The sequence below is a fragment of the Coregonus lavaretus genome, assembly GCF_964263955.1.
Source record: "Coregonus lavaretus genome assembly, chromosome: 6".
Lineage (NCBI taxonomy): Eukaryota > Metazoa > Chordata > Actinopteri > Salmoniformes > Salmonidae > Coregonus > Coregonus lavaretus.
In genome coordinates, this window is record NC_139993.1 from 27,600,524 (window position 1) to 27,627,725 (window position 27,202).

The 27,202-nt window shown below is 42.8% G+C and overlaps 1 protein-coding gene across 1 annotated transcript in view; it reads right to left on the minus strand.

Annotated features, from left to right (window-relative positions):
* ghrhrl (growth hormone releasing hormone receptor, like) overlaps window positions 1–27,202 on the minus strand; it is a gene marked incomplete at both ends in the record, with an annotated part of 59,755 nt that overhangs the window by 16,939 nt on the left and 15,614 nt on the right. The window contains 5 exons of the mRNA XM_084163348.1: window positions 663–795; window positions 16,787–16,884; window positions 21,426–21,523; window positions 21,793–21,900; window positions 22,830–22,938. Of these exons, the coding sequence (XP_084019474.1) occupies window positions 663–795; window positions 16,787–16,884; window positions 21,426–21,523; window positions 21,793–21,900; window positions 22,830–22,938 (546 nt within the window). The remainder of the gene's footprint in view (window positions 1–662; window positions 796–16,786; window positions 16,885–21,425; window positions 21,524–21,792; window positions 21,901–22,829; window positions 22,939–27,202) is intronic.

Consider the following 27,202-nt stretch of genomic DNA (forward strand, 5'->3'; position numbering starts at 1 on the left):
AGGCAGAGAGAGAGAGAGAGAGAGAGAGAGAGAGAGAGAGAGAGAGAGAGAGAGAGAGAGAGAGAGAGGCAGAGAGAGGCAGAGAGAGGCAGAGGGAGAGAGAGAGAGAGAGAGAGAGAGAGAGAGAGAGAGAGAGAGAGAGAGAGAGAGAGAGAGAGAGAGAGAGAGAGAGAGAGAGAGAGAGAGAGAGAGAGAGAGAGAAGAGAGGAGAGAGAGAGAGAGAGAGAGGCAGAGAGAGAGAGAGAGAGAGAGGCAGAGAGAGAGAGAGAGAGAGAGAGGAGAGAGAGGAGAGAGAGAGAGGCAGAGAGAGCAGAGAGAGAGAGAGGCAGAGAGAGAGAGGCAGAGAGAGAGAGAGAGGCAGAGAGAGAGAGATAGAGAGGCAGAGAGAGAGAGAGAGAGAGAGAGAGAGAGAGAGCAAGAAAGAAAGAGACAGAGACACAGAGAAAGTGCATGGTGGGAAGGAAGAGGGAAGAGTGAGAAAGAGAGAGGTGAGAGTAGTGCGAAGACAGACAAAGAGGGGGAAATAAAAGAGAGCATCACGTGTTGAAAAGCTAGCAAACTGGACCTATTCCATTTCCCTCTCAACGCATGCTCTGTGTTCTGAACAGTGGAGAGGGTGCAGTGGTTGACTTATGGTGGAGCGGGTGCAGTGGTTGACTTACGGTGGAGAGGGTGCAGTGGTCCGTGTCCTCGCTGGCGAACAGCTTGGCGTCCTTGTTGAACACAGCCATCGCCTTCAGCATGAAGGTGACAAACAGCTGGATGTGAATGTAGTTCCTGGCACAGCGAAGCCTCCTGGGAAGAGCCAGAAAACACAGTCAGGAACGGGGACCAAAGGGCAAACAGAAAACACGGCAGGAGTCCTGGACAAAGGACCACATACACAAAGCATGGTCACGACCAAGGACCAAACACACAAAACATGGTGAGGACAAAGGACCACACACACACACAAAACACAGTCACGACCAAGGACCACACACACAAAACACAGTGAGGACAAAGGACCACACACATGAAATACGGTCAAGAGCATGAGGGCAAAAAACAACAATACAATCAACTCAAACAACTGCTAACAGGAAGTGAGATTGAAGTTGCACAAGCAATCAACATAAAATAAAAAGCTCTTCTCCACTGACACTTGAAAGACATTATTAAAATGAGGTCCATGAAAAAATTTGCACAACAACAAGGGGGCCTCAGATTCAGAAACAAGAAGGGTTGAGAATGAGAGAGAAATGGGGGGGAGGGAGAGAGAGAGAGAGGGTAACGATTTACTTTGACTACATATCCATAACGCATTCATTACACAATTTCATGACGATGTTATAACAGGTCCCAACTGCATCATTAAAAGGTTAATGAAATATATCTATCTATAGCACATTTATGTCATGCTATGCAAGAGCTCATTTAGGTATCTTAATAGATGCATTACTACAATGACAGCGTAGTGTCATCATTATTGCTGTTCTCAAAAGTGTGCTTCAGTCATACCAGTGTTAGTGAATATGCCAAAAGGCCAAACCTATGCTGATATATAGCCTGTACTATAGTGCCCCATTTCCCCCACCGACCAGTAAATGCCCGTGACTTACTTTATTCTTCTCACTGAGGTCAATGGTGCATGGGGGAAATGGGGCTAGTTAAGATAGTAAGATAAATATGAGTTCTTGCATAGCATGACATGAATGTGCTATAGATATGCTCTGGATATATTTCATTAACCTTTAATAATGCAGTTGGGACCTGTTATAACATGTTCATGAAATGCTTATAGTTGGTATGTATACAGTGGGGGAAAAAAGTATTTAGTCAGCCACCAATTGTGCAAGTTCTCCCACTTAAAAAGATGAGAGAGGCCTGTAATTTTCATCATAGGTACACGTCAACTATGACAGACAAAATGAGAAAAAAATATCCAGAAAATCACATTGTAGGATTTTGAATGAATTTATTTGCAAATTATGTTAGAAAATAAGTATTTGGTGAATAACAAAAGTTTCTCAATACTTTGTTATATACCCTTTGTTGTCAATGACACAGGTCAAACGTTTTCTGTAAGTCTTCACAAGGTTTTCACACACTGTTGCTGGTATTTTGGCCCATTCCTCCATGCAGATCTCCTCTAGAGCAGTGATGTTTTGGGGCTGTTGCTGGGCAACACGGACTTTCAACTCCCTCCAAAGATTTTCTATGGGGTTGAGATCTGGAGACTGGCTAGGCCACTCCAGGACCTTGAAATGCTTCTTACGAAGCCACTCCTTCGTTGCCCGGGCGGTGTGTTTGGGATCATTGTCATGCTGAAAGACCCAGCCACGTTTCATCTTCAATGCCCTTGCTGATGGAAGGAGGTTTTCACTCAAAATCTCACGATACATGGCCCCATTCATTCTTTCCTTTACACGGATCAGTCGTCCTGGTCCCTTTCCAGAAAAACAGCCCCAAAGCATGATGTTTCCACCCCCATGCTTCACAGTAGGTATGGTGTTCTTTGGATGCAACTCAGCATTCTTTGTCCTCTAAACACGACGAGTTGAGTTTTTACCAAAAAGTTCTATTTTTGTTTCATCTGACCATATAACATTCTCCCAATCCTCTTCTGGATCATCCAAATGCACTCTAGCAAACTTCAGACGGGCCTGGACATGTACTGGCTTTAGCAGGGGGACACGTCTGGCACTGCAGGATTTGAGTCCCTGGCGGCGTAGTGTGTTACTGATGGTAGGCTTTGTTACTTTGGTCCCAGCTCTCTGCAGGTCATTCACTAGGTCCCCCTGTGTGGTTCTGGGATTTTTGCTCACCGTTCTTGTGATCATTTTGACCCCACGGGGTGAGATCTTGCGTGGAGCCCCAGATCAAGGGAGATTATCAGTGGTCTTGTAAATCTTCCATTTCCTAATAATTGCTCCCACAGTTGATTTCTTCAAACCAAGCTGCTTACCTATTGCAGATTCAGTCTTCCCAGCCTGGTGCAGGTCTACAATTTTGTTTCTGGTGTCCTTTGACAGCTCTTTGGTCATGGCCATAGTGGAGTTTGGAGTGTGACTGTTTGAGGTTGTGGACAGGTGTCTTTTATACTGATAACAAGTTCAAACAGGTGCCATTAATACAGGTAACGAGTGGAGGACAGAGGAGCCTCTTAAAGAAGAAGTTACAGGTCTGTGAGAGCCAGAAATCTTGCTTGTTTGTAGGTGACCAAATACTTATTTTCCACCATCATTTGCAAATAAATTCATTAAAGATCCTCCAATGTGATTTTCTGGAGAAAAAAAATCTCAATTTGTCTGTCATAGTTGACGTGTACCTATGATGAAAATTACAGGCCTCTCTCATCTTTTTAAGTGGGAGCACTTGCACAATTGGTGGCTGACTAAATACTTTTTTCCCCCACTGTATGTATATGTAATAAATGCGTTATGGATATGTAGTCAAAGTAAATAATTACCGAAGGGCGGGAGCGAGAGAGCAAACAAGACTGTGCTGGCAGTAGCAGGTGTGCATTATTGAGAGCATACGGTTATACCACGTAGCTTTAGCACAGGCTTAGAGCGTCTGCCCCTCTGATTATTACATATCCAGCTCATACAATCCAAATGTCATGGGCTCTATATCACCATCCCCAATGTGTGAGCCCAGTCAGTTCCCTTTCACTCTGTCAACTCGGTACAACACAGCTATGGGGAGTTTGCGAGCTAGCGCCCTCTACTGAACATTAGAATCACGTCTGACAAGGCCAATGAACACTGTGTCTCACCGGAAGCCCCGCCTTCAACAGGAGATAAACTCTCATTCCTTCAATTCATCTGCTCTTCAACTCGAGCTGTGCAGAACCATTCACTCAAAAAAACAACAACATTGGAACGCAAAATGTATTAGGCTTTAATCCAACTTAACTCTCCCACTTAAGGAGGGCATGCTCATCCTTCTGGACATTGTGTGTTTGGTAACTAATTTCGTGAAGTTCCCTACCAATTTGTTATTTATTATTCTGCCTGTTTAGCCTCGCTAACTGGTTGTAAGTAAGATGACTACCATGAACGAGTCGACAAAGGCTGTTAAACTGGGTTCGAGTTCACGACCTTGACCACAGTCATGCGGTTTCACCATGTCTTTGAATGATACTCACGAGTGTTGTCTTGTATGTCCCGGTTGGGTGCATGCTCATGCTGCCCTGGATCGAACCAGCTTGTGTGACTACTGTCACCAACTGCGCACAAGTTCTCGAGGCGTGTAACCTTCCTTAGAAGGCTTGGTGGGACTGAAGTTGACTTTCCTCCGCTGGGTGCCTGTACCTCGGTGGAGTCTGAGTTGCAGGATATGGGGGTGGATCTGGGATTGTGGTTGGATCACATGGAGCTATCCTCCCAGCATGGCAATATATAGAGTTGGCTGATATCTCGGTCTCCTTCGGTGTTACACAGGACTCACATTTGGATGATAACTTGGTGTCTCCGGCCAGTTCAGTTTTTTTTCTGAGACAGAGATGGAGGGTTTGGCTTCGGGGCAGCCACACTTCCCTGCTACGGACAGCCAGTATTTCCTGGTTCCCAAAAGGGGCAGGACTTTGCGTCCCATTTTGGACATGCATGCCCTAAACAAGCACCTCAGGGTCTACAAATTCAGAATGCTCACGAACATCTGGTTGTTAGTCAGTGCGCCCGGGCGATTGGTTCACCCCCATCGACCTGAAGGACATGTACTTTCATGTGGCACTATATTCCCGTCACAGAAAGTTCCTGAGTTTCCGTTTCGAGGCTGCAGCCTACAGGTTTCTGGTCCTCACTTTCGGGCTTTCTGTCTCGCCACGCAAGTTGTGGAAGTGGTTTTGGCACCTATGCAGTGTCTGGGGCTCAAGATATTGGACTACCTGGACAATTGGCTGGTGGAAACAGAGTCGATGGAGCAAGTGGTGTTGCACACATCCATGCTGGTTTCCCATGTTCAGTCTCTGGGTTTCATAGTGAATCAAGGGAAGAGCTATTTAACTCCATCTCAGCATATTCCGTTTCTGGGTCTTGAGTTAGACTCAGTCAAGGATCGTGCGTTCTTGTCCCCGCAGAGGGACGTCGGTTTCCGGCTTTGCTTGGCCCGATTTCGTCTGGGTCACATGTGCCTGCGCCTATTGGGGATGATGGCTTCTATGATAGTTGTGGTTCCCCTCGAGCTGTTGCTGATTCAACCTTTCCAGCGGAAGGGTGATTGACACTTGCTTGGACGCATCGCATCACCTAAACCGGTAACTCTGGGTGTCCCCGTCATGCCTACGGCCTCTGGCTCGGTGGAGTGCGCTGTGCGAAGGTTGTGGACAGTGTTGCAGAGCGCGCTGAACATCAATTACCTGGAGCTGTTGGCGGTGTACATAGCGCTCAGGTGTTTTCTCCCGTTGTTGACAGGCCAGCATGTGCGGGCGAGGACCGACAACGGGACAGTGGGGGTGTATATCAACAGACAGGGAGGGGTGCGGTCTCAACACGGGTGCAGATCTGCTATCCAGGGGGGGTCCCGCTCTCAGGAGTGTTTCCCAGATATGGTAAATGTTCTTCAGGGCCTACGCATCTTTACACATCGCGAGAAAGCACGCATTGTCTACTTTTTAAAGGAACTGGATGCTTTCACTCACCAGTGGCCTTGCACCCTCCTTTACTCGTTTCCCCCTGTGGACCTGATTCCGCCGACGCTTGTGAGGGTGCATTGGAAGGGTTTGTCGTTGATCCTTGTGGCTCCCCGTTGGCCCAAAAGACCTTGATTCGTGGATATCATTCGCCTTTTAGGCAGGGACCATGGCAACTCCAGTTGCACAGGGACCCGGGGCAGGTCTAGCACCCACAGCCAGAGATTTGGAATCTGTGGGCTTGGCCCCTGAAATATCTAATCTGATGGCAAGGGGTTTACCTCTGAACGTTACTGCTACTTTACAGTCTGCAAGGGCACGCTCCATGAGAGGGTTGTATGGTTATAAGTGGCGGGTGTTCAAGCTTTGGTGTCAAAATAAAGGAATTTTCAGAGCTTTCTGGTGGACATTTTAATGTTCCTAAAAGGGGCTTTTCCGAGCAGGGACATTCATTGTCCACCTTGAAGGTGTATAAAATAGCTATTTCAGCGTGTGATGTGGGAATTGAAAGTGCCACTCCAAGGGCTCATCGCCTGGCGGTGCGGTTTTTAAAAAGGTGTGTGCCATCTCAGGCCGGTTTCTAAATCTATTGTTTCTGAGGAGCAGTAGGAGGTTACATGCCCTGTGTTTGGTACGAGCATTATGCATGGAGTCTGAATCTGAAGATCCTCACCTACAAGTCTGTTTGTTTCTGAGGAGCAGCGGTTACATGCCCTGTGTCCGGTACGAGCATTGTGCATGTACATTGAGCGGACCGGGGTGACCAACCGGTTGTCTGTTTTGCTAATCCGGCTCTGGCATATGACAGCAAAAGGCAGGAATTACCTAACCCCACTTCCCGGCACACAATCATTTTCTGTAAACAAATCCGTGCACCAAGATGCGTGGTAAATTTACTGCTGAAGAAAAAGCCCCTTTATAATGAAGCCATAATACATTTTGCGATATGGCATAGGCTACACTTAATCAGAGGTGTTTTTAGGATTTCCACACATAGTGAACATTTGTTAGCAGGATCAGATTTAGGGGGGATTTTTTAAAAACACATTTCATTCAATTCTACATCAGTTACATGATACAAGCCATACAGTGCCTTGCAAAAGTATTCATCCCCCTTGGCGTTTTTCCTATTTTGTTGCATTACAACCTGTAATTTAAATGGATTTGTATTTCATGTAATGGACATACACAAAATAGTCCAAATTGGTGAAGTGAAATAAAAAAAATTACTTACGATCTGGTGCAACCAATTACCTTCAGAAGTCACATAATTAGTTTTTAAAAAGTCCACCTGTGTGCAATCTAAGTGTTACATGATCTGTCACATTTTTGCAAGCCACTGTAAATGGCTATTGTAGCTGGAAATGGCTGATTTTTAATGGAATATCTACAGTGGGGGAAAAAAGTATTTAGTCAGCCACCAATTGTGCAAGTTCTCCCACTTAAAAAGATGAGAGGCCTGTAATTTTCATCATAGGTACACGTCAACTATGACAGACAAAATGAGATTTTTTTTCCCAGAAAATCACATTGTAGGATTTTTAATGACTTTATTTGCAAATTATGGTGGAAAATAAGTATTTGGTCAATAACAAAAGTTTCTCAATACTTTGTTATATACCCTTTGTTGGCAATGACACAGGTCAAACGTTTTCTGTAAGTCTTCACAAGGTTTTCACACACTGTTGCTGGTATTTTGGCCCATTCCTCCATGCAGATCTCCTCTAGAGCAGTGATGTTTTGGGGCTGTCGCTGGGCAACACGGACTTTCAACTCCCTCCAAAGATTTTCTATGGGGTTGAGATCTGGAGACTGGCTAGGCCACTCCAGGACCTTGAAATGCTTCTTACGAAGCCACTCCTTCGTTGCCCGGGCGGTGTGTTTGGGATCATTGTCATGCTGAAAGACCCAGCCACGTTTCATCTTCAATGCCCTTGCTGATGGAAGGAGGTTTTCACTCAAAATCTCACGATACATGGCCCCATTCATTCTTTCCTTTACACGGATCAGTCGTCCTGATCCCTTTGCAGAAAAACAGCCCCAAAGCATGATGTTTCCACCCCCATGCTTCACAGTAGGTATGGTGTTCTTTGGATGCAACTCAGCATTCTTTGTCCTCTAAACACGACGAGTTTAGTTTTTACCAAAAAGTTCTATTTTGGTTTCATCTGACCATATGACATTCTCCCAATCCTCTTCTGGATCATCCAAATGCACTCTAGCAAACTTCAGACGGGCCTGGACATGTACTGGCTTTAGCAGGGGGACACGTCTGGCACTGCAGGATTTGAGTCCCTGGCGGCGTAGTGTGTTACTGATGGTAGGCTTTGTTACTTTGGTCCCAGCTCTCTGCAGGTCATTCACTAGGTCCCCCTGTGTGGTTCTGGGATTTTTGCTCACCGTTCTTGTGATCATTTTGACCACACGGGGTGAGATCTTGCGTGGAGCCCCAGATCGAGGGAGATTATCAGTGGTCTTGTAAATCTTCCATTTCCTAATAATTGCTCCCACAGTTGATTTCTTCAAACCAAGCTGCTTACCGATTGCAGATTCAGTCTTCCCAGCCTGGTGCAGGTCTACAATTTTGTTTCTGGTGTCCTTTGACAGCTCTTTGGTCTTGGCCATAGTGGAGTTTGGAGTGTGACTGTTTGAGGTTGTGGACAGGTGTCTTTAATACTGATAACAAGTTCAAACAGGTGCCATTAATACAGGTAACAAGTGGAGGACAGAGGAGCCTCTTAAAGAAGAAGTTACAGGTCTGTAAGAGCCAGAAATCTTGCTTGTTTGTAGGTGCCCAAATACTTATTTTCCACCATAATTAGCAAATAAATTCATTAAAAATCCTACAATGTGATTTTCTGGAGAAAAAAAATCTCATTTTGTCTGTCATAGTTGACGTGTACCTATGATGAAAATTACAGGCCTCTCTCATCTTTTTAAGTGGGAGAACTTGCACAATTGGTGGCTGACTAAATACTTTTTTTCCCCCACTGTACTTCTCAGACTAAGAAAACGTATAGTTTGCCATTCAGCAGCTCTGTGCTGTATTTTATCCAGGTTACCATTGGGGTGAAGCCTAGGACCCCTGTCACTAACGAGGAACAATGACACTCCATTTCTCCAAGCTACACCTATTTTGGATTCAGACGTTCCTGTTGAGAGAATGTCTAGCATGCTTTCCTCCCTCCACTCATCTCCCCTCCTCTCTCCCTCCAGACATTTTTAGCAGTCTAATCTAATCAAACATGTGGGCACTCTGAAAGGACAAATCCATAGATTGTGATTTGCTGTCTCTCTCTCACTATTATTCAAGTACGCAGCTAATATAGAAAATGCTACAGTCAGAGACTGCACAACGATTCTTTGACAGAGATATGTTTTAGATATGTTTCTGCTTATAATTCAGAAATGTTGGTAGGCTATTTGTTAGTCAACTTGTCTATAATTAGATACATGCTTCTTCTCTTCTGTCATATGTTGTCCTAGAAGACTAAATCAACTCTTGCTCACCAGAATGTCAAACATGAATGCTTTAATCTAGTTGACATTGGTAAAGTTTGCTCTGTTATCTCTGCGTCTTTAATGGAGCAAAGACGTTTAGAGACCGGGAAGAAAATGCAATAACCCCCAAAAAATGGCGATTTTTTCTGTGCAAAATTTCCAAATGACATCAGTTTGACTGGTTGTAAGGAACTAGAAAGCTGTGAAAATGACCCAACATGTTTCTGATAAGATATCAGTTTGGCTTTGATGCATCTTTTATGTGGTTGAAATTATATCAGCTTTTATGCTGCTGAGATTGCACCTCTACTGATGTGTCTAACTGTGCATTAGCATTCTCTCAAGCAGCTCTGGAGTAATGCAGGTGCTTACCGGGGCTGAAGCCCCTTGTATGTATTATACAGTGCCTTCGGAAAGTATTCAGACCCCTTGGAGCGTGCCCTTGCAGACTGTAAAGTAGCAGTAACGTTCAGAGGTAAACCCCTTGCCATCAGATTAGATATTTCAGGGGCCAAGCCCACAGATTCCAAATCTCTGGCTGTGGGTGCTAGACCTGCCCCGGGTCCCTGTGCAACTGGAGTTGCCATGGTCCCTGCCTAAAAGGCGAATGATATCCACGAATCAAGGTCATTTGGGCCAACGGGGAGCCACAAGGATCAATGACAAACCCTTCCAATGCACCCTCACAAGTGTCGGCTGAATCAGGTCCACAGGGGGAAACGAGTTAATTAGATTGCACCTCTACTGATGTGTCTAACTGTACATTAGCATTCTCTCAAGCAGCTCCGGAGTAATGCAGGGGCTTACCGGGGCTGAAGCCCCTTGTATGTATTATACAGTGCCTTCGGAAAGTATTCAGACCCCTTGACTTTTTCCACATTTTATTAGGTTACAGCCTTATTCTAAAATTGATTAAATTGTTTTCCCCCCTCATCAATCTACACACAATACCCCATAATGACAAAGCAAAAACAGGCTTTTAGAAATATTTGCTAATTTTTTAAAAATACAAAACTTAAATATCACATTTACATAAGTATTCAGACCCTTAACTCAGCACTTTGTTGAAGCACATTTGGCAGCAATTACAGCCTTGAGTCTTCTAGTGCATGTGGTTTACTTTTTTGGTTACTACATGATTCCATATGTGTTAATTCATAGTTTTGATGTTTTCATTAATATTCTACAATGTAAAAACATTTAAAAATAAAAACCCTTGAATGAGTAAGTGTGTCCAAACTTTTGACTGATACTGTGTGTGTGTGTGTGTGTGTGTGTGTGTGTGTGTGCGTGTATATATATATATATATATATATATATATATATATATATGTATGTATGTACAGTGAGGGAATTAAGTATTTGATCACCTGCTGATTTTATACGTTTGCCCACTGACAAAGACATGATCAGTCTATAATTTTTATGGTAGGTTTATTTGAACAGTGAGAGACAGAATAACTACAAAAAAATCCAGAAAAACGCATGTCAAAAATGTTAAAGTGATTTGCATTTTAATGAGGGAAATAAGTATTTGAACCCTCTGCAAAACATGACTTCGTACTTGGTGGCAAAACCCTTGTTGGCAATCACAGAGGTCAGACATTTCTTGAAGTTGGCCACCAGGTTTACACACATCTCAGGAGGGATTTTGTCCCACTCCTCTATGCAGATCTTCTCCAAGTCATTAAGGTTTCGAGGCTGACGTTTGGCAACTCGAACCTTCAGCTCCCTCCACAGATTTTCTATGGGATTAAGGTCTGGAGACTGGCTAGGCCACTCCAGGACCTTAATGTGCTTCTTCTTGAGCCACTCCTTTGTTGCCTTTGCCGTGTGTTTTGGGTCATTGTCATGCTGGAATACCCATCCACGACCCATTTTCAATGCCCTGGCTGAGGGAAGGAGGTTCTCACCCAAGATTTGACGGTACATGGCCCCGTCCATCGTCCCTTTGATGCGGTGAAGTTGTCCTGTCCTCTTAGCAGAAAAACACCCCCAAAGCATAATGTTTCCACCTCCATGTTTGACAGTGGGGATGGTGTTCTTGGGGTCATAGGCAGCATTCCTCCTCCTCCAAACACGGCGAGTTGAGTTGATGCCAAAGAGCTTGATTTTGGTGTCATCTGACCACAACACTTTCACCCAGTTCTCCTCTGAATCATTCAGATGTTCATTAGCAAACTTCAGACGGGCCTGTATATGTGCTTTCTTGAGCAGGGGGACCTTGCGGGCGCTGCAGGATTTCAGTTCTTCACGGCGTAGTGTGTTACCAATTGTTTTCTTGGTGACTATGGTCCCAGCTGCCTTGAGATCATTGACAAGATCCTCCCGTGTAGTTCTGGGCTGATTCCTCACCGTTCTCATGATCATTGCAACTCCACAAGGTGAGATCTTGCATGGAGACCCAGGCTGAGGGAGATTGACAGTTATTTTGTGTTTCTTCCATTTGCGAATAATCGCACAAACTGTTGTCACCTTCTCACCAAGCTGCTTGGCGATGGTCTTGTAGCCCATTCCAGCCTTGTGTAGGTCTGCAATCTTGTCCCTGACATCCTTGGAGAGCTCGTTGGTCTTGGCCATGGTGGAGAGTTTGGAATCTGATTGATTGATTGCTTCTGTGGACAGGTGTCTTTTATACAGGTAACAAGCTGAGATTAGGTGCACTCCCTTTAAGAGTGTGCTCCTAATCTCAGCTCGTTACCTGTATAAAAGTCACCTGGGAGCTGTTGTGTAAACTGTTCATATGTATAATATATATATATGTGTGTATAAAATATATATACACTACCTTTCAAAAGTTTGGGGTCACTTACAAATGTCCTTGTTTTCGAAAGAAAAGCATTTTTTGTCCATATAAAATAACATCAAATTGATCAGAAATACAGTGTAGACATTGTTAATGTTGTAAATGGCTATTGTAGCTGGAAACCGCTTATTTTTTTATGGAATATCTACATAGGCGTACAGAGGCCCATTATCAGCAACCATCATGCCTGTTTTCCAATGGCACGTTGTGTTTGCTAATCCAAGTTTATCATTTTAAAAGGCTAATTGATCATTAGAAAACCCTTTTGCAATTATTTTAGCACAGCTGAAAACTGTTGTTCTGATTTAAATAAGTAATAAAACTGGCCTTCTTGAGACTAGTTGAGTATCTGGAGCATCAGCAATTGTGGGTTCGATTACAGGCGCAAAATGGCCAGAAGCAAAGAACTTTCTTCTGAAACTCATCAGTCTATTCTTGTTCTGAGAAATGAAGGCTATTCCATGCGAGAAATTGCCAAGAAACTGAAGATCTCGTACATTGCTGTGTACTACTCCTTCACAGAACAGCGCAAACGGGCTCTAACCAGAATAGAAAGAGGAGTGGGAGGCCCCGGTGCACAACTGAGCAAGAGGACAGTGTCTAGTTTGAGAAACAGGTGCCTCACAGGTCCTCAACTGGCAGCTTCATTAAATAGTACCCGCAAAACACCAGTCTCAACGTCAACAGTGAAGAGGCGACTCCGGGATGCTGACCTTCTAGGCAGAGTTGCAAAGAAAAAGCCATATCTCAGACTGCCCATCTTAATCTTTTATTTTTATTGGCCAGTCTGAGATATGGCTTTTTCTTTGCAACTCTGCCTAGAAGGTCAGCATCCCAGAGTCCCCTCTTCACTGTTGACGTTGAGACTGGTGTTTTCTGTGTGTCGCTTCATTGGCCTGGGCTATAGTTTGTTTGAATTCAAGACCAGGTTGATCTCAGTTTGTAGCCACTCATTTAGTTAATTTGTGTATAATTAAAAAAGTTTCAGCTTACAGTGGCTTGCGAAAGTATTCACCCCCCTTGGCATTTTTCCTATTTTGTTGCCTTACAACCTGGAATTAAAATAGATTTTTTGGGGGAGTTTGTATCATTTGATTTACACAACATGCCTACCACTTTGAAGATGCAAAATATTTTTTGTTGTGAAACAAACAAGAAATAAGAGAAAAAAACAGAACTTGAGCGTGCATAACTATTCACCCCCCCCCAAAGTCAATACTTTGTAGAGCTACCTTTTGCAGAAATTACAGCTGCAAGTCTCTTGGGGTATGTCTCTATAAGCTTGGCATATCTAGCCACTGGGATTTTTGCCCATTCTTCAAGGCAAAATTGCTCCAGCTCCTTCAAGTTGAATGGGCTCCGCTGGTGTACAGCAATCTTTAAGTCATACCACAGATTCTCAATTGGATTGAGGTCTGGGCTTTGTCTAGGCCATTCCAAGACATTTAAATGTTTCCCCTTAAACCACTCAAGTCTTGCTTTAGCAGTATGCTTAGGGTCATTGTCCTGCTGGAAGGTGAACCTCCGTCCCAGTCTCAAATCTCTGGAAGACTGAAAGGTTTCCCTCAAGAATTTCCCTGTATTTAGCGCCATCCATCATTCCTTCAATTCTGACCAGTTTCCCAGTCCCAATGAAAAACGTCCCCACAGCATGATGCTGCCACCACCATGCTTCACTGTGGGGATGGTGTTCTCTGGGTGATGAGAGGTGTTGGATTTGCGCCAGACATAGTATTTTCCTTGATGGCCAAAAAGCAAAATGTTAGTCTCATCTGACTAGAGTACCTTCTTCCATATGTTTGGGGAGTCTTCCACATACCTTTTGGCAAACACCAAATGTGTTTGCTTATTTTTTTCTTTAAGCAATGGCTTTTTTCTGGCCACTCTTTCTTAAAGCCCAGCTCTGTGGAGTGTACGGCTTAAAGTGGTTCTATGGACAGATACTCCAATCTCCGCTGTGGAGCTTTGCAGCTCCTTAAGGGTGATTTTTGGTCTCTTTGTTCCCTCTCTGATTAATGCCCTCCTTGCCTGGTCCGTGAGTTTTTGTGGGCGGCCCTCTCTTGGCAGGTTTGTTGTGGTGCCATATTCTTTCCATTTTTTAATAATGGATTTAATGGTGGTCCGTGGGATGTTCAAAGTTTCAGGTATTTTTTTATAACCCAACCCTGATCTGTAATTCTCCACAACTTAGTCCCTGACCTGTTTGGAGAGCTCCTTGGTCTTCATGGTGCCGCTTGCTTGGTGGTGCCCTTTGCTTATTGGTGTTGCAAACTCTGGGGCCTTTCAGAACAAGTGTGTGTACAGTGGGGGAAAGAAGTATTTAGTCAGCCACCAATTGTGCAAGTTCTCCCACTTAAAAATATGAGAGAGGCCTGTAATTTTCATCATAGGTACACGTCAACTATGAAAGACAAATGGAGACTTTTTTTCCCAGAAAATCACATTGTAGGATTTTTAATAAATTTATTTGCAAATTATGGTGGAAAATACGTATTTGGTCACCTACAAACAAGCAAGATTTCTGGCTCTCACAGACCTGTAACTTCTTCTTTAAGAGGCTCCTCTGTCCTCCACTCGTTACCTGTATTAATGGCACCTGTTTGAACTTATCAGTATAAAAGACACCTGTCCACAACCTCAAACAGTCACACTCCAAACTCCACTATGGCCAAGACCAAATAGCTGTCAAAGGACACCAGAAACAAAATTGTAGACCTGCACCAGGCTGGGAAGACTGAATCTGCAATAGGTAAGCAGCTTGGTTTTAAGAAATCAACTGTGGGAGCAGTTATTAAGAAATGGAAGACATACAAGACCACTGATAATCTCCCTTGATCTGGGGCTCCACGCAAGATCTCACCCCGTAAAAACTAAACTCGTCGTGTTTGGAGGACAAAGAATGCTGAGTTGCATCCAAAGAACACCATACCTACTGTGAAGCATGGGGGTGGAAACATCATGATTTGGGGCTGTTTTTCTGCAAAGGGACCAGGACGACTGATCTGTGTAAAGGAAAGAATGAATGGGGCCATGTATCGTGAGATTTTGAGTGAAAACCTCCTTCCATCAGCAAGGGCATTGAAGATGAAACGTGGCTGGGTCTTTCAGCATGACAATGATCCCAAACACACCGCCCGGGCAACGAAGGAGTGGCTTCGTAAGAAGCATTTCAAGGTCCTGGAGTGGCCTAGCCAGTCTCCAGATCTCAACCCCATAGAAAATCTTTGGAGGGAGTTGAAAGTCCGTGTTGCCCAGCGACAGCCCCAAAACATCACTGCTCTAGAGGAGATCTGCATGGAGGAATGGGCCAAAATACCAGCAACAGTGTGTGAAAACCTTGTGAAGACTTACAGAAAACGTTTGACCTGTGTCATTGCCAACAAAGGGTATATAACAAAGTATTGAGAAACTTTTGTTATTGACCAAATACTTATTTTCCACCATAATTTGCAAATAAATTCATTAAAAATCCTACAATGTGATTTTCTGGAGAAAAAAATTCTCATTTTGTCTGTCATAGTTGACGTGTACCTATGATGAAAATTACAGGCCTCTCATCTTTTTAAGTGGGAGAACTTGCACAATTGGTGGCTGACTAAATACTTTTTTTCCCCACTGTAGATATTCCATTAAAAATCAGCCATTTCCAGCTACAATAGCCATTTACAGTGGCTTGCAAAAATGTGACAGATCATGTAACACTTAGATTGCACACAGGTGGACTTTTTAAAAACTAATTATGTGACTTCTGAAGGTAATGTGACTTCTGAAGTAAAAAAAAATATTTCACTTCACCAATTTGGACTATTTTGTGTATGTCCATTACATGAAATACAAATCCATTTAAATTACAGGTTGTAATGCAACAAAATAGGAAAAACGCCAAGGGGGATGAATACTTTTGCAAGGCACTGTATGGCTTGTATCATGTAACTGATGTAGAATTGAATGAAATGTGTTTTTAAAAAATCCACCCTAAATCTGATCCTGCTAACAAATGTTCCCCATGTGTGGAAATCCTAAAAACACCTCTGATTAAGTGTAGCCTATGCCATATCGCAAAATGTATTATGGCTTCATTATAAAGGGGCTTTTTCTTCAGCAGTAAATTTACCACGCATCTTGGTGCACGGATTTGTTTACAGAAAATGATTGTGTGCCGGGAAGTGGGGTTAGGTAATTCCCGCCTTTTGCTGTCATATGCCAGAGCCGGATTAGCAAAACAGACAACCGGTTGGTCACCCCGGTCCGCTCAATGTACATGCACAATGCTCGTACCGGACACAGGGCATGTATCCGCTGCTCCTCAGAAACAAACAGACTTGTAGGTGAGGATCTTCAGATTCAGACTCCATGCATAATGCTCGTACCAAACACAGGGCATGTAACCTCCTACTGCTCCTCAGAAACAATAGATTTAGAAACCGGCCTGAGATGCAAATAAAATCATTAAAAATCCTACAATGTGATTTTCTGGAGAAAAAAAATCTCATTTTGTCTGTCATAGTTGACGTGTACCTATGATGAAAATTACAGGCCTCTCTCATCTTTTTAAGTGGGAGAACTTGCACAATTGGTGGCTGACTAAATACTTTTTTCCCCCACTGTAGTGTTGATTACCTCTCGTCCTCATCGGTCTTTAATCTCCCTTTATAAGGATCAGATCACATCTCTACATCTTTTAGTCCGAGTTATATTGAGAAATCTTTCATTTGACTAATCTTTGACTAATATAATTGCAGTGGGTGGACCATGGAAAATCATGTGGAAACCATTATATTTCTTCATCCCAATCAATCAATTAATTAATCAACAAATCAATCACCTGGTACACCAGGTTACAACCTTTGACCTCCACCTACCTGAAGAGCAGCAGAATCACCACGGCGATGGACAGGAAGACCAGGGAGGTGCCATAGCCAATGGAGTAGATCAGCTTCACCGTGGCAAAGTATGACTCCTGCATGGGTTTCACATACAGTTAGAGGGAAGCAGACATCACAGTCTCAGAGTAGGAGTGCTGATCTAGGATCAGGTCTGACCGTGTGGCCTGTCCATATAATGTTATTCGTTATGAACTAAAAAGCCAAACTGATCCTATACCAGCATTCCAACTTTGACTGTTTGTAAATATGGGCCCAGCTTCCTGCAAAAGTTGGCATTTATAAAAACTGAAAATGTCCTTACCTCCACGCAAACTTTAGATCTTGTGTACATACATTTTCTAGTGGTTGAAGTATTGTATTGCAAGCAGACAAGTAAGTATTTTGTGAAAATGGGGGATATGACAGGCTTATCCAGAAAAAAATATTATTTTTTAACAGGAAAACATAATAACAAGATGCAGCAATTTGACGTTAGTGAGAAGTGCGAAAATCTGTGTTTTATTTTTTGGATTTAAAATATTTAGACTTGGGAATATATTTCCTTTTTATTTTATTTTCATAACCATTGCAGAATAAATTCCTCACCTTTTCTGGCTGTGATGGGTTCATATTCCGAAAGAATCCATACAACAAATTACCATGCGCATCTCTCATTTAATTGTCCATAACAATTGTCCATAGTTTTTTATTTCAGAAACTGTCACAGTCCTTTGCCAAATACAGCATAAGTTATTGCAAAAGATTAAAACATTCTGCCAACACCTCCAAAAACATTTGATCAAATTTGCCATTGCTCTTTCTTTTAGAAACTGCTGTGGCCTAATTCCAATAGTTCCAAATTATACTGCAAATAAACAGTTTTATTGTCACCATAAAAGGTGAATGGAGGCGGAGTTATAATGCTTGTTCACGCACGCACAGTATTAGGATGGATCTTATTGATAACAGACATGCATGTGCATGCGCCAAGTTTATAAATCTCAACATTTTGAGACGTATCCTTTTCAGAAATTGTGCACTCAGATATTTAGTGTAAAATTTAAACAACATTTATAAATGAGGCCTTAGGACTTGTATTCATGGTGCCTCTCATAATATGAGTGCTGATCTAGGATCAGTTCTGCCTTTTAAATCATACTGAATATGATTGTATGGACAGACGGACCTGATCCTAGATCAGTACTCCTTCTCTGAGACATATAAACCCTGCTAACTGTCTCTTAATCATATCATTATTCATGACTCATACAGTGGGGGAAAAAAGTATTTAGTCAGCCACCAATTGTGCAAGTTCTCCCACTTAAAAATATGAAAGAGGCCTGTAATTTTCATCATAGGTACACGTCAACTATGACAGACAAATTGAGAATTTTTTTTCCAGAAAATCACATTGTAGGATTTTTAATGAATTTATTTGTAAATTATGGTGGAAAATAAGTATTTGGTCACCTACAAACAAGCAAGATTTCTGGCTCTCACAGACCTGTAACTTCTTTAAGAGGCTCCTCTGTCCTCCACTCGTTACCTGTATTAATGGCACCTGTTTGAACTTGTTATCAGTATAAAAGACACCTGTCCACAACCTCAAACAGTCACACTCCAAACTCCACTATGGCCAAGACCAAAGAGCTGTCAAAGGACACCAGAAACAAAATTGTAGACCTGCACCAGGCTGGGAAGACTGAATCTGCAATAGGTAAGCAGCTTGGTTTGAAGAAATCAACTGTGGGAGCAATTATTAGGAAATGGAAGACATACAAGACCACTGATAATCTCCCTCGATCTGGGGCTCCACGCAAGATCTCACCCCGTGGGGTCAAAATGATCACAAGAACGGTGAGCAAAAATCCCAGAACCACACAGGGGGACCTAGTGAATGACCTGCAGAGAGCTGGGACCAAAGTAACAAAGCCTACAATCAGTAACACACTACGCCGCCAGGGACTCAAATCCTGCAGTGCAAGACGTGTCCCCCTGCTTAAGCCAGTACATGTCCAGGCCCATCTGAAGTTTGCTAGAGTGCATTTGGATGATCCAGAAGAGGATTGGGAGAATGTCATATGGTCAGATGAAACCAAAATAGAACTTTTTGGTAAAAACTCAACTCGTCGTGTTTGGAGGACAAAGAATGCTGAGTTGCATCCAAAGAACACCATACCTACTGTGAAGCATGGGGGTGGAAACATCATGCTTTGGGGCTGTTTTTCTGGAAAGGGACCAGGACGACTGATCCGTGTAAAGGAAAGAATGAATGGGGCCATGTATCGTGAGATTTTGAGTGAAAACCTCCTTCCATCAGCAAGGGCATTGAAGATGAAACGTGGCTGGGTCTTTCAGCATGACAATGATCCCAAACACACCGCCCGGGCAACGAAGGAGTGGCTTTGTAAGAAGCATTTCAAGGTCCTGGAGTGGCCTAGCCAGTCTCCAGATCTCAACCCCATAGAAAATCTTTGGAGGGAGTTGAAAGTCCGTGTTGCCCAGCGACAGCCCCAAAACATCACTGCTCTAGAGGAGATCTGCATGGAGGAATGGGCCAAAATACCAGCAACAGTGTGTGAAAACCTTGTAAAGCTTACAGAAAACGTTTGACCTGTGTCATTGCCAACAAAGGGTATATAAAGTATTGAGAAACTTTTGTTATTGACCAAATACTTATTTTCCACCATAATTTGCAAATAAATTCATAAAAAATCCTACAATGTGATTTTCTGGAGAAAAAAAAATCTCATTTTGTCTGTCATAGTTGACGTGTACCTATGATGAAAATTACAGGCCTCTCTCATCTTTTTAAGTGGGAGAACTTGCACAATTGGTGGCTGACTAAATACTTTTTTTCCCCACTGTACATCTGCGCATCCAAGTGATTCATCATAACATAATCCGCTCATGTTTACCGAACGAAAACTAGGCTATTCAGGTTGCCAATCAAATCGTGCCTTCATGGATATGGTTGAGTTTAACTGTGGTACTGATTATGTGAAGATACAAAAATCCAAGCCAAATCCTCCAATCTGGTTTACAGGAATGATCCACTAGACAAAGAAAATACAATCCATCCTCACTCTTTGAAGGATAGAAAGGATAGAAATTAATTAATTACTACGCTATAAAATTCTACAGAAATGAGGGACAATTAGATATGGATAGACTCTCCAAATCGGTATTGTTCCAAATAACATTATCGTTCCAAAATTGAAATTACATGGTCATTATATTCCATTGAAATCAAATTCCAATAACATTATACACACTTGGAAATATTTACAAATGAGAGACTATTACATATGAATAGACTGTCCAAATCGTTATCGTTCCGTTGTTGAAATGACATGGGGTGTAGTCCACTTAAATTGACTACTCAATCAGTAGTGAGTAGGCTAATGAATAATCAAAATATCTAAATTTAACAATGGATACTCAACCCTCCGCAAACAACCCCTTCATTAGTTATTATGTGTGCCATAATTGCATTTGATTCCAACATAGATTTGCAGTACAGGCGGATGTAAGTCAACAGACTTATGCAATTTCCAACAGCAGGAAGCAATTTCATATGGTAAAATGTAGGATGTTTCAATTCAACTGTCTGCAACAGATGATTGTTGATTGCTTTTCTGGAGTCCAAACTTTGAATCCTGTCCACTAATATCATTCATGAAACACTCAAATGTCTATCCATTTTACAAGTAAACTACCAGAATTTTGGTATCTTTCAAGTATTTTATGTAATCTATCACAAGACGTCGAGTAGCCCTGTTGGGTACTTCAGATTATCACAGTTGTGGTGTCTGTAATTTTCTCTGGCCCTCTGTGTGGCCTTAATCACATGTAAAATATATAAAACAATTAAATAAGATGATATTTTTTATTTTATTTTAAGCTGTAAAACATTATCATAAATATAAACCATCAACTTAGTGAATACTATTAGTGTTTAGTATGAGGGTTTCAGTATGAAATATCCTTTATATTTTTATTTACACACTTTTATTTATTTTACTATGTCAATATGTATTTGTTGTCAATGTTTTGGTGTCAAACTGGTGGCTGTTGTGAACAGTCAATAGTTGGATGAGACGCACAGGTAATTGAAAATAATGCCATTGTTGATTAGATGCTTTTTTCATTAATTAGGCTATTTTTTCTTGAACCATATGGTCTATGTACAAAAAAAACAAAAAAAATGAATACAATATATGAATACATATTTTTAAGTTATTCAAGTATAAATTACCAAAGTTACGATAGATTGCTATAGATTTTCTGTTAAATACCAAAATGACTGAAGATTTCAGTAACTTTGGTAACTTACCGGTAGCTTTGCAACCCTAGTCAGGGCTCACTTCCCTTAGTAAACAGTAGGAATCAAGCTAGGGAGATTGTAGTCCATGACTATGGGTAAAATGTTCTTGCATGGCCCTATTAATTATTTCAGATCAAAATGCATGTGGCATTGTTTCAAACCAAATACTGTCACAACACATTGATATAGGTACAGTTCAGTCGATTGCATTGACAGACAACAGCTGTAAAGCTATTGTTAGTAAAAAACAGTACACTGCCGATACTCATGATGACCCCCTGACCCTTCTCTCTAAACTCTCTCTCTCACCTCTGGAATGTGAATGTTGTCGTCCACACTACAGGCTATGTGGTAAGGGGGGAAGGGTCGAGACCATCCGATGCTAGTGCAGTTTCGGCTGACTGACCCTGCTGAGGTAGAGGTCAAAGGTTAGGAGTCACCTGTGATGAGAAACAGAAGCCCCATGAGGGGCGGGACTATGGGCTGTCAGTCACTGCAACTGACAAGGATTGGAAGCCAGTGGAAATGGACAGAGAGAATTACTGTAAAAAGAGAAAACCATAACATAGTACCTGTATGTCATTGTATATTATATGTATACTTTATACAGTACATCATGGTATCTCCACCCACTGCACACACACACCTTCCCCCCAGTGACAAATGTCAACTGCACCTGTGTTATTCCCAAAAAGAGAGAAGACAGCAGGACAGGCAATGTGGAATGTCTCCCCAACCGCAGCATAGGGCCAACACACTACAGAGTCCCAGAACGGTAGACAACCTTCAGGAGAGAGAGTGAGAGTAAGAGAGGGAGAGAGGGAGAGACAGAGAGGGAAGATTAGAGCGCGAAAGAGAGACAGAGAGGGAAGATTAGAGCGCGAAAGAGAGACAGAGAGGGAAGATTAGAGCACGAAAGAGAGAGAGAGAGAGAGAGAGAAAGAGAGAGAGATAAAGGTGATGTATGGTCTACTCAGTTACCTGTAAGTTTCTGTTTAAAAAAAGGTACAGTATGTTACCATAAATTCCAAATAAACTTTGGTTTAGCAGTACATTACTGTAAATGTACAGTGATCAGTAGAGGCTGCTGAGGGGAGGACGGCTCATAATAATGTCTGGAATGGAGCAAATGGAATGGCATCAAACACATGGAAACCATGTGTTTGATGTATTTGATACAATTCCACTGATTCCGCTCCAGCCATTACCACAAGCCTGTCCTCCCCAATTAAGGTGCCACCAACCTCCTGTGACAGTGATGTACTGTTAAACCAACGTTTATTTGGAATTTACGGTAACATACTGTACCTTTGTAAGTTGTAAGTTACCGTAAAAACAACAGGATTTTTTCAGTGTACTTAATCAAAACATAATACCTCACTCACAGCCAGGAATTGAGTCTTGCTATAAATTACATACATATCTTATGTCCTCTCTTTTGACATAATGCACTTATTTATTTTTCCACTACGATAGCTTTTCCCTCTGAATCTGTTCTTTCAATGAATGATTCTCTGCAAACCATGTATTCAATGCCAGACTCTCATATTTAGATGTGAACATATATCATATTATGACAATCTATACTCGAGATCTAATCTATGAACTGTAAACTGGAGTGAGAAAATGTAATGGGTGATTCTTGGAGGATAATGTCACGGATACCTAGTGTACTGTGGTTCTGCAATGTATCGAAGTTAAAAAGTAGTGTACTGTTTTCAACTGTACTGTGGTTCTGCTCTGCAATGTATCTTAGACAACGCTGCTCCTCTCTCTCCAGCTGAAAGATGTACTCGCAGTCTGGGTGCAGACTCGGCAGAACCTGGCGAGAGAGGGGGGCAGAGAGAGGGGGGGGGGGGGGGGGGCAGAGACAAACAGAGCACGAAAGAGTAAGGCAACAATTGGAACAAAAATGTTAACCATCGAGACAAAACTAAATCATTCTCACCAGAAGTGTATGGAAGAACACTCAAGTCTCCCTCCAGCAACCCACCTACATGGCTATTGAAGTAAGGAACAAATGTACTGTCTACCGGCTGAGGTGTTTGCACATTTTATGATTAAGTGCACCCAGTTTTTAATGGCATATTTCAAATATGAATTAAAAACAACGCTACCAACTGGTGGTGGAGTCCGATAGAGGTACCGGTTTAGATATGTGCAACTGTCCCGGAGTCCCAATTAGAGGACGTAGAATGACCCAACCTGGTCTCAGAACATTTCGTATTATTATGTACATAAATCCGAGACACTCCATTTAGTATGACATGTTACGTTTCTTATGGTGCTAATTTGTGGATGTCCATCACCCATTTAATATGGTACATTATGTAACGAATGAGAATTTGTATTATATGTTACAAATTTGCAAAAAAGTATGATGTGTTTCAAATTCTAGCAAGGTGGCTAACTTTAGCTAGGCTAGGGGTTAGGGTTAAGGTTAGGGTTACGATTATGAGTTTGGTTAAAAGGAAAGGTTTGGGTTAAGGAAGGGGAAGGGGAAGGGTTAGCGAAAAGGGTTAATTTTAGGCTTAGGGGAAGGGTTAGCTAACATGCTAAGTAGTTGCAAAGTAGCAAAAAATTAGTAAGTAGTTGAAAAGTTGCTAATTAGCTAAAATGCTAAAGTTGTCCGTGATGAGATTTGAAATCGCAACCTTTGGGTTGCTAGACGTTCGCGTTATACGCCCACCCAGGCTAGGCCACTGATTGGTTAAACGGGTGTCACATGACTACAGTCAGGAGAGAGTTCCATCAGGCTCCCTAGCAGCCTGCCTAGCAACAGAGGTGTGAATTGCCCTCTACTGCAAGACATTAGTCAGGATCTGGTCGGGGGATGGTAATCTACTTGAGGTCACAAAGTTTCTGTCTGTAAGACAGGCTGAGGGAGGAGGGTTTTCTACAACTGCCCCAACATGTAAATTGTACATTTTTAATTATTAAATTTATTTTATCTTTATTTAACTAGTAAAGTCAGTTAAGAACAAATTCTTATTTACAAATGGGACTCCCAATCACGGCCGGTTGTGATACAGCCTGGAATCGAACCAGGGGGTCTGTAGTGATGCCTTAAGCACTGAGATGCAGTGCCTTAGACCGCTGTGCCACTCTGTAAACCCGCTTACATCTCTTTTTGTCTAGCAAAATGTTTGTGGAAGGTACTATGCAGCGCACAGACCCCCACGCGCAATCAACTTTGTCGAGATACGTTGAGTTTACTTGAGTTTCCTTGTAGGCCTATTTGCTGGGGGAAATGTGTAAATACCGTATACCGGGGTATTTGGAAAAAGCAACAGGATGTTTTTTTAATGCCATCAATTCTTTCAAAACTATTTATTTGAAGTTTTTTAATACATTTGAATATTTGCAGCTACTTTTAAGTTTAATACCTGCAGTCAACCTGTGAAATACATTAGGAAATAAAGCGGATTGCGTTCTTCAAGTCATCTGTCACATTATGAAGTATACCGTAGTCCCCCAGAACAGTGGAGCCAGTCATGTGTTTGTTTGTAAATAGCACAATGGGAGCTGGCGAGTTCATAGCGTTCTATATCTATCGGTGAGTCTCTGTTGTGCGGTGCACATGAGGTGATGAAGTTACACTTGTATGCAATTCACTACTAAATGTTTGTCATTCATATATCTTATAATGGCTTTCTGCCAGAAGTCAAAGAGCTCTGGATTTACCTGTCTTTGCAATTAATTATGTTCGTTTTCGCTCGTTAGCATTTAGCTAACAGCGTCTATGTGATTTCGCTATTAGTTTGTGCTAATTCTGTTAGCATTCTGGTAATATAGGCCCAATGGGCTTTTCTTGCATTTTTAGCGCCCCTTGTGTGCTATGCCGGTAATGTTATAAATCCCGGGATGAGAGAAGGATGGTATGACGATATGAAAATCTGGATACCACCCAAGCCTACTGTATAGCCTTTTGCTTGTTTCTGTTTGAGTCTTTTATTAAATGTGAAACAATGTCAAATAAAATAGTTATTGTCATATGCTACATAAACAACAGGTGTAGACTAACAGTGAAATACTTACAACAATGCAGAATACAATAAAAAAATAAAAATAGTAACACAAGGACTAAATAAATACACAATGCGCAATGATACAGTAGCTTGGCAGTATACATGGGGTACTAGTACCGAGTCGATGTGCAAAGGTACGAGCAAATTGAGATAGATATGTACATAGAGGTAGGGGTAAAGTGACTAGGAAACAGGATAGATAAGACAGTAGCAGCAGCATATGTGATGTGTGGAAGTGTGTGTGTGGTGAATGTGTGATATGATGATGATGATATGCCATTTAGCAGACGCTTTTATCCAAAGCGACTTACAGTCATGCGTGCATACATTTTTGTGTATGGGTGGTCCCGGGGATCGAACCCACTACCTTGGCGTTACAAGCGCCGTGCTCTACCAGCTGAGCTACAGAGGACCACGTGCCTGTGTATACGTGTTATGTGTGAGTGACTGTGTGTATGTGTATGTTTTGGAGTGTCAGTATGTTTGAGTGTGTGGGTAGAGTCCAGTGTGTGTGCATAGAGTCAAAAATAGTTAGTGCAAAAAGGGTCAATGCAGATAGTCCGGGTAGCTATTTGGTTAACTTTTTAGTAGTCTTATGGCTTGGGGGTAGAAGCTGTTCAGGAGCCTTAGTGCTCCGGTACTGTTTGCAGTGCGGTAGCAGAGAGAACAGTCTATGACATGGGTGGCTGGAGTCTTCTACACTTTTTAGGGCCTTCCTCTAACACCGACTGATACAGAGTTTCTGGGTGGCAGGGAGTTCGGCCCCAGTGATGTACTGGGTTGTGCGCATTACCCACTGTAGCACCTTGTGGTCGGATGCCGCCGAGTGATGTACTGGGTTGTGCACATTACCCACTGTAGCGCCTTGTGGTCGGATGCCGAGCAGTTGCCATACCAAGCAGTGATGCAGCCAGTCAAGATGCTCTCAACGGTGCAGCTGTAGAAGTTTGAGGATCTGAGGGCCCATAACAAATATTTTCAGCCTCCTGAGGGGGAAGAGGCATTTTGTCCTGTCCTCTTCACAACTGTGATAGTTCCATAGCAATGTGGACACAGAGGAACTTGAAGCTCTCGACCCGCTACACTACAGCCCCGACGATGTGAATGGGGGAGTCTTCGGCCATCCGTTTCCTGTAGTCCACGATCAGCTCCTTTGTCTTTCCCACGGTGAAGGAGAGGTTGTTGTCCTGGCACCACACTGCCAGGTCTCTGATCTCCTCCCTATAGGCTGTCTCATCGTCGTTGGTGATCAGGCCTACCAGTGTCGTGTCATCAGCAAACTTGATGATGGTGTTGGAGTTGTGCACGGCCACGCAGTCGTGGGTGAACAGGGAGTACAGGAGGGGAATAGGCACGCAACCTTGAGGGGCCCCCGTGTTGAGGGTCAGCGTTGCGGATGTGCCTACCCTCACCACCTGGGGGTAGCACGTCAGGAAGCTAGGATCCAGTTGCAGAGGGAGGCGTTCAGTCTCAGTGACCTTAGCTTAGTGATGAGCTTGGAGGGCACTGTGGTGTTGAATGCTGAGCTGTAGTCTATGTAGGTGTTCCTTTTGTCCAGGTGGGAAAGGTCAGTGTGGAGTGCAATAGAGATTGCGTCATCTGTGGATCTGTTGGGGCGGTATGCGAATTGTAGTGGGTCCAGGGTTTCTGGGATGATGGTGTTGATGTGAGCCATGACCAGCCTTTCAAAGCATTTCATGGCTACAGATGTGAGCACTACGGGCGGTAGTCATTTAGAAAGGTTACCGTGGCATTCTTGGCACAGGGACTAACTCACTTCGGCTACGGAGAGCATGATCACACAGTCATCCGGAACAGCTGGTGCTCTCACACACGGTTCAGTGTTGCTTGCCTCGAAGCGAGCATAGAAGGCATTTAGCTCGTCTGGTAGGCTTGCGTCACCTGGTAGCTCTCGGCTGGGTTTCCCTTTGTAATCCATGATAGTTTGCAAGCCCTGCCAAATCTGACGAGTGTAGCCGGTGTAGTAGGAATCGATCTTAGTCCTGTATTTACTCTTTGCCTGTTTGATGGTTCATCGGAGGGCATAGCGGGATTTCT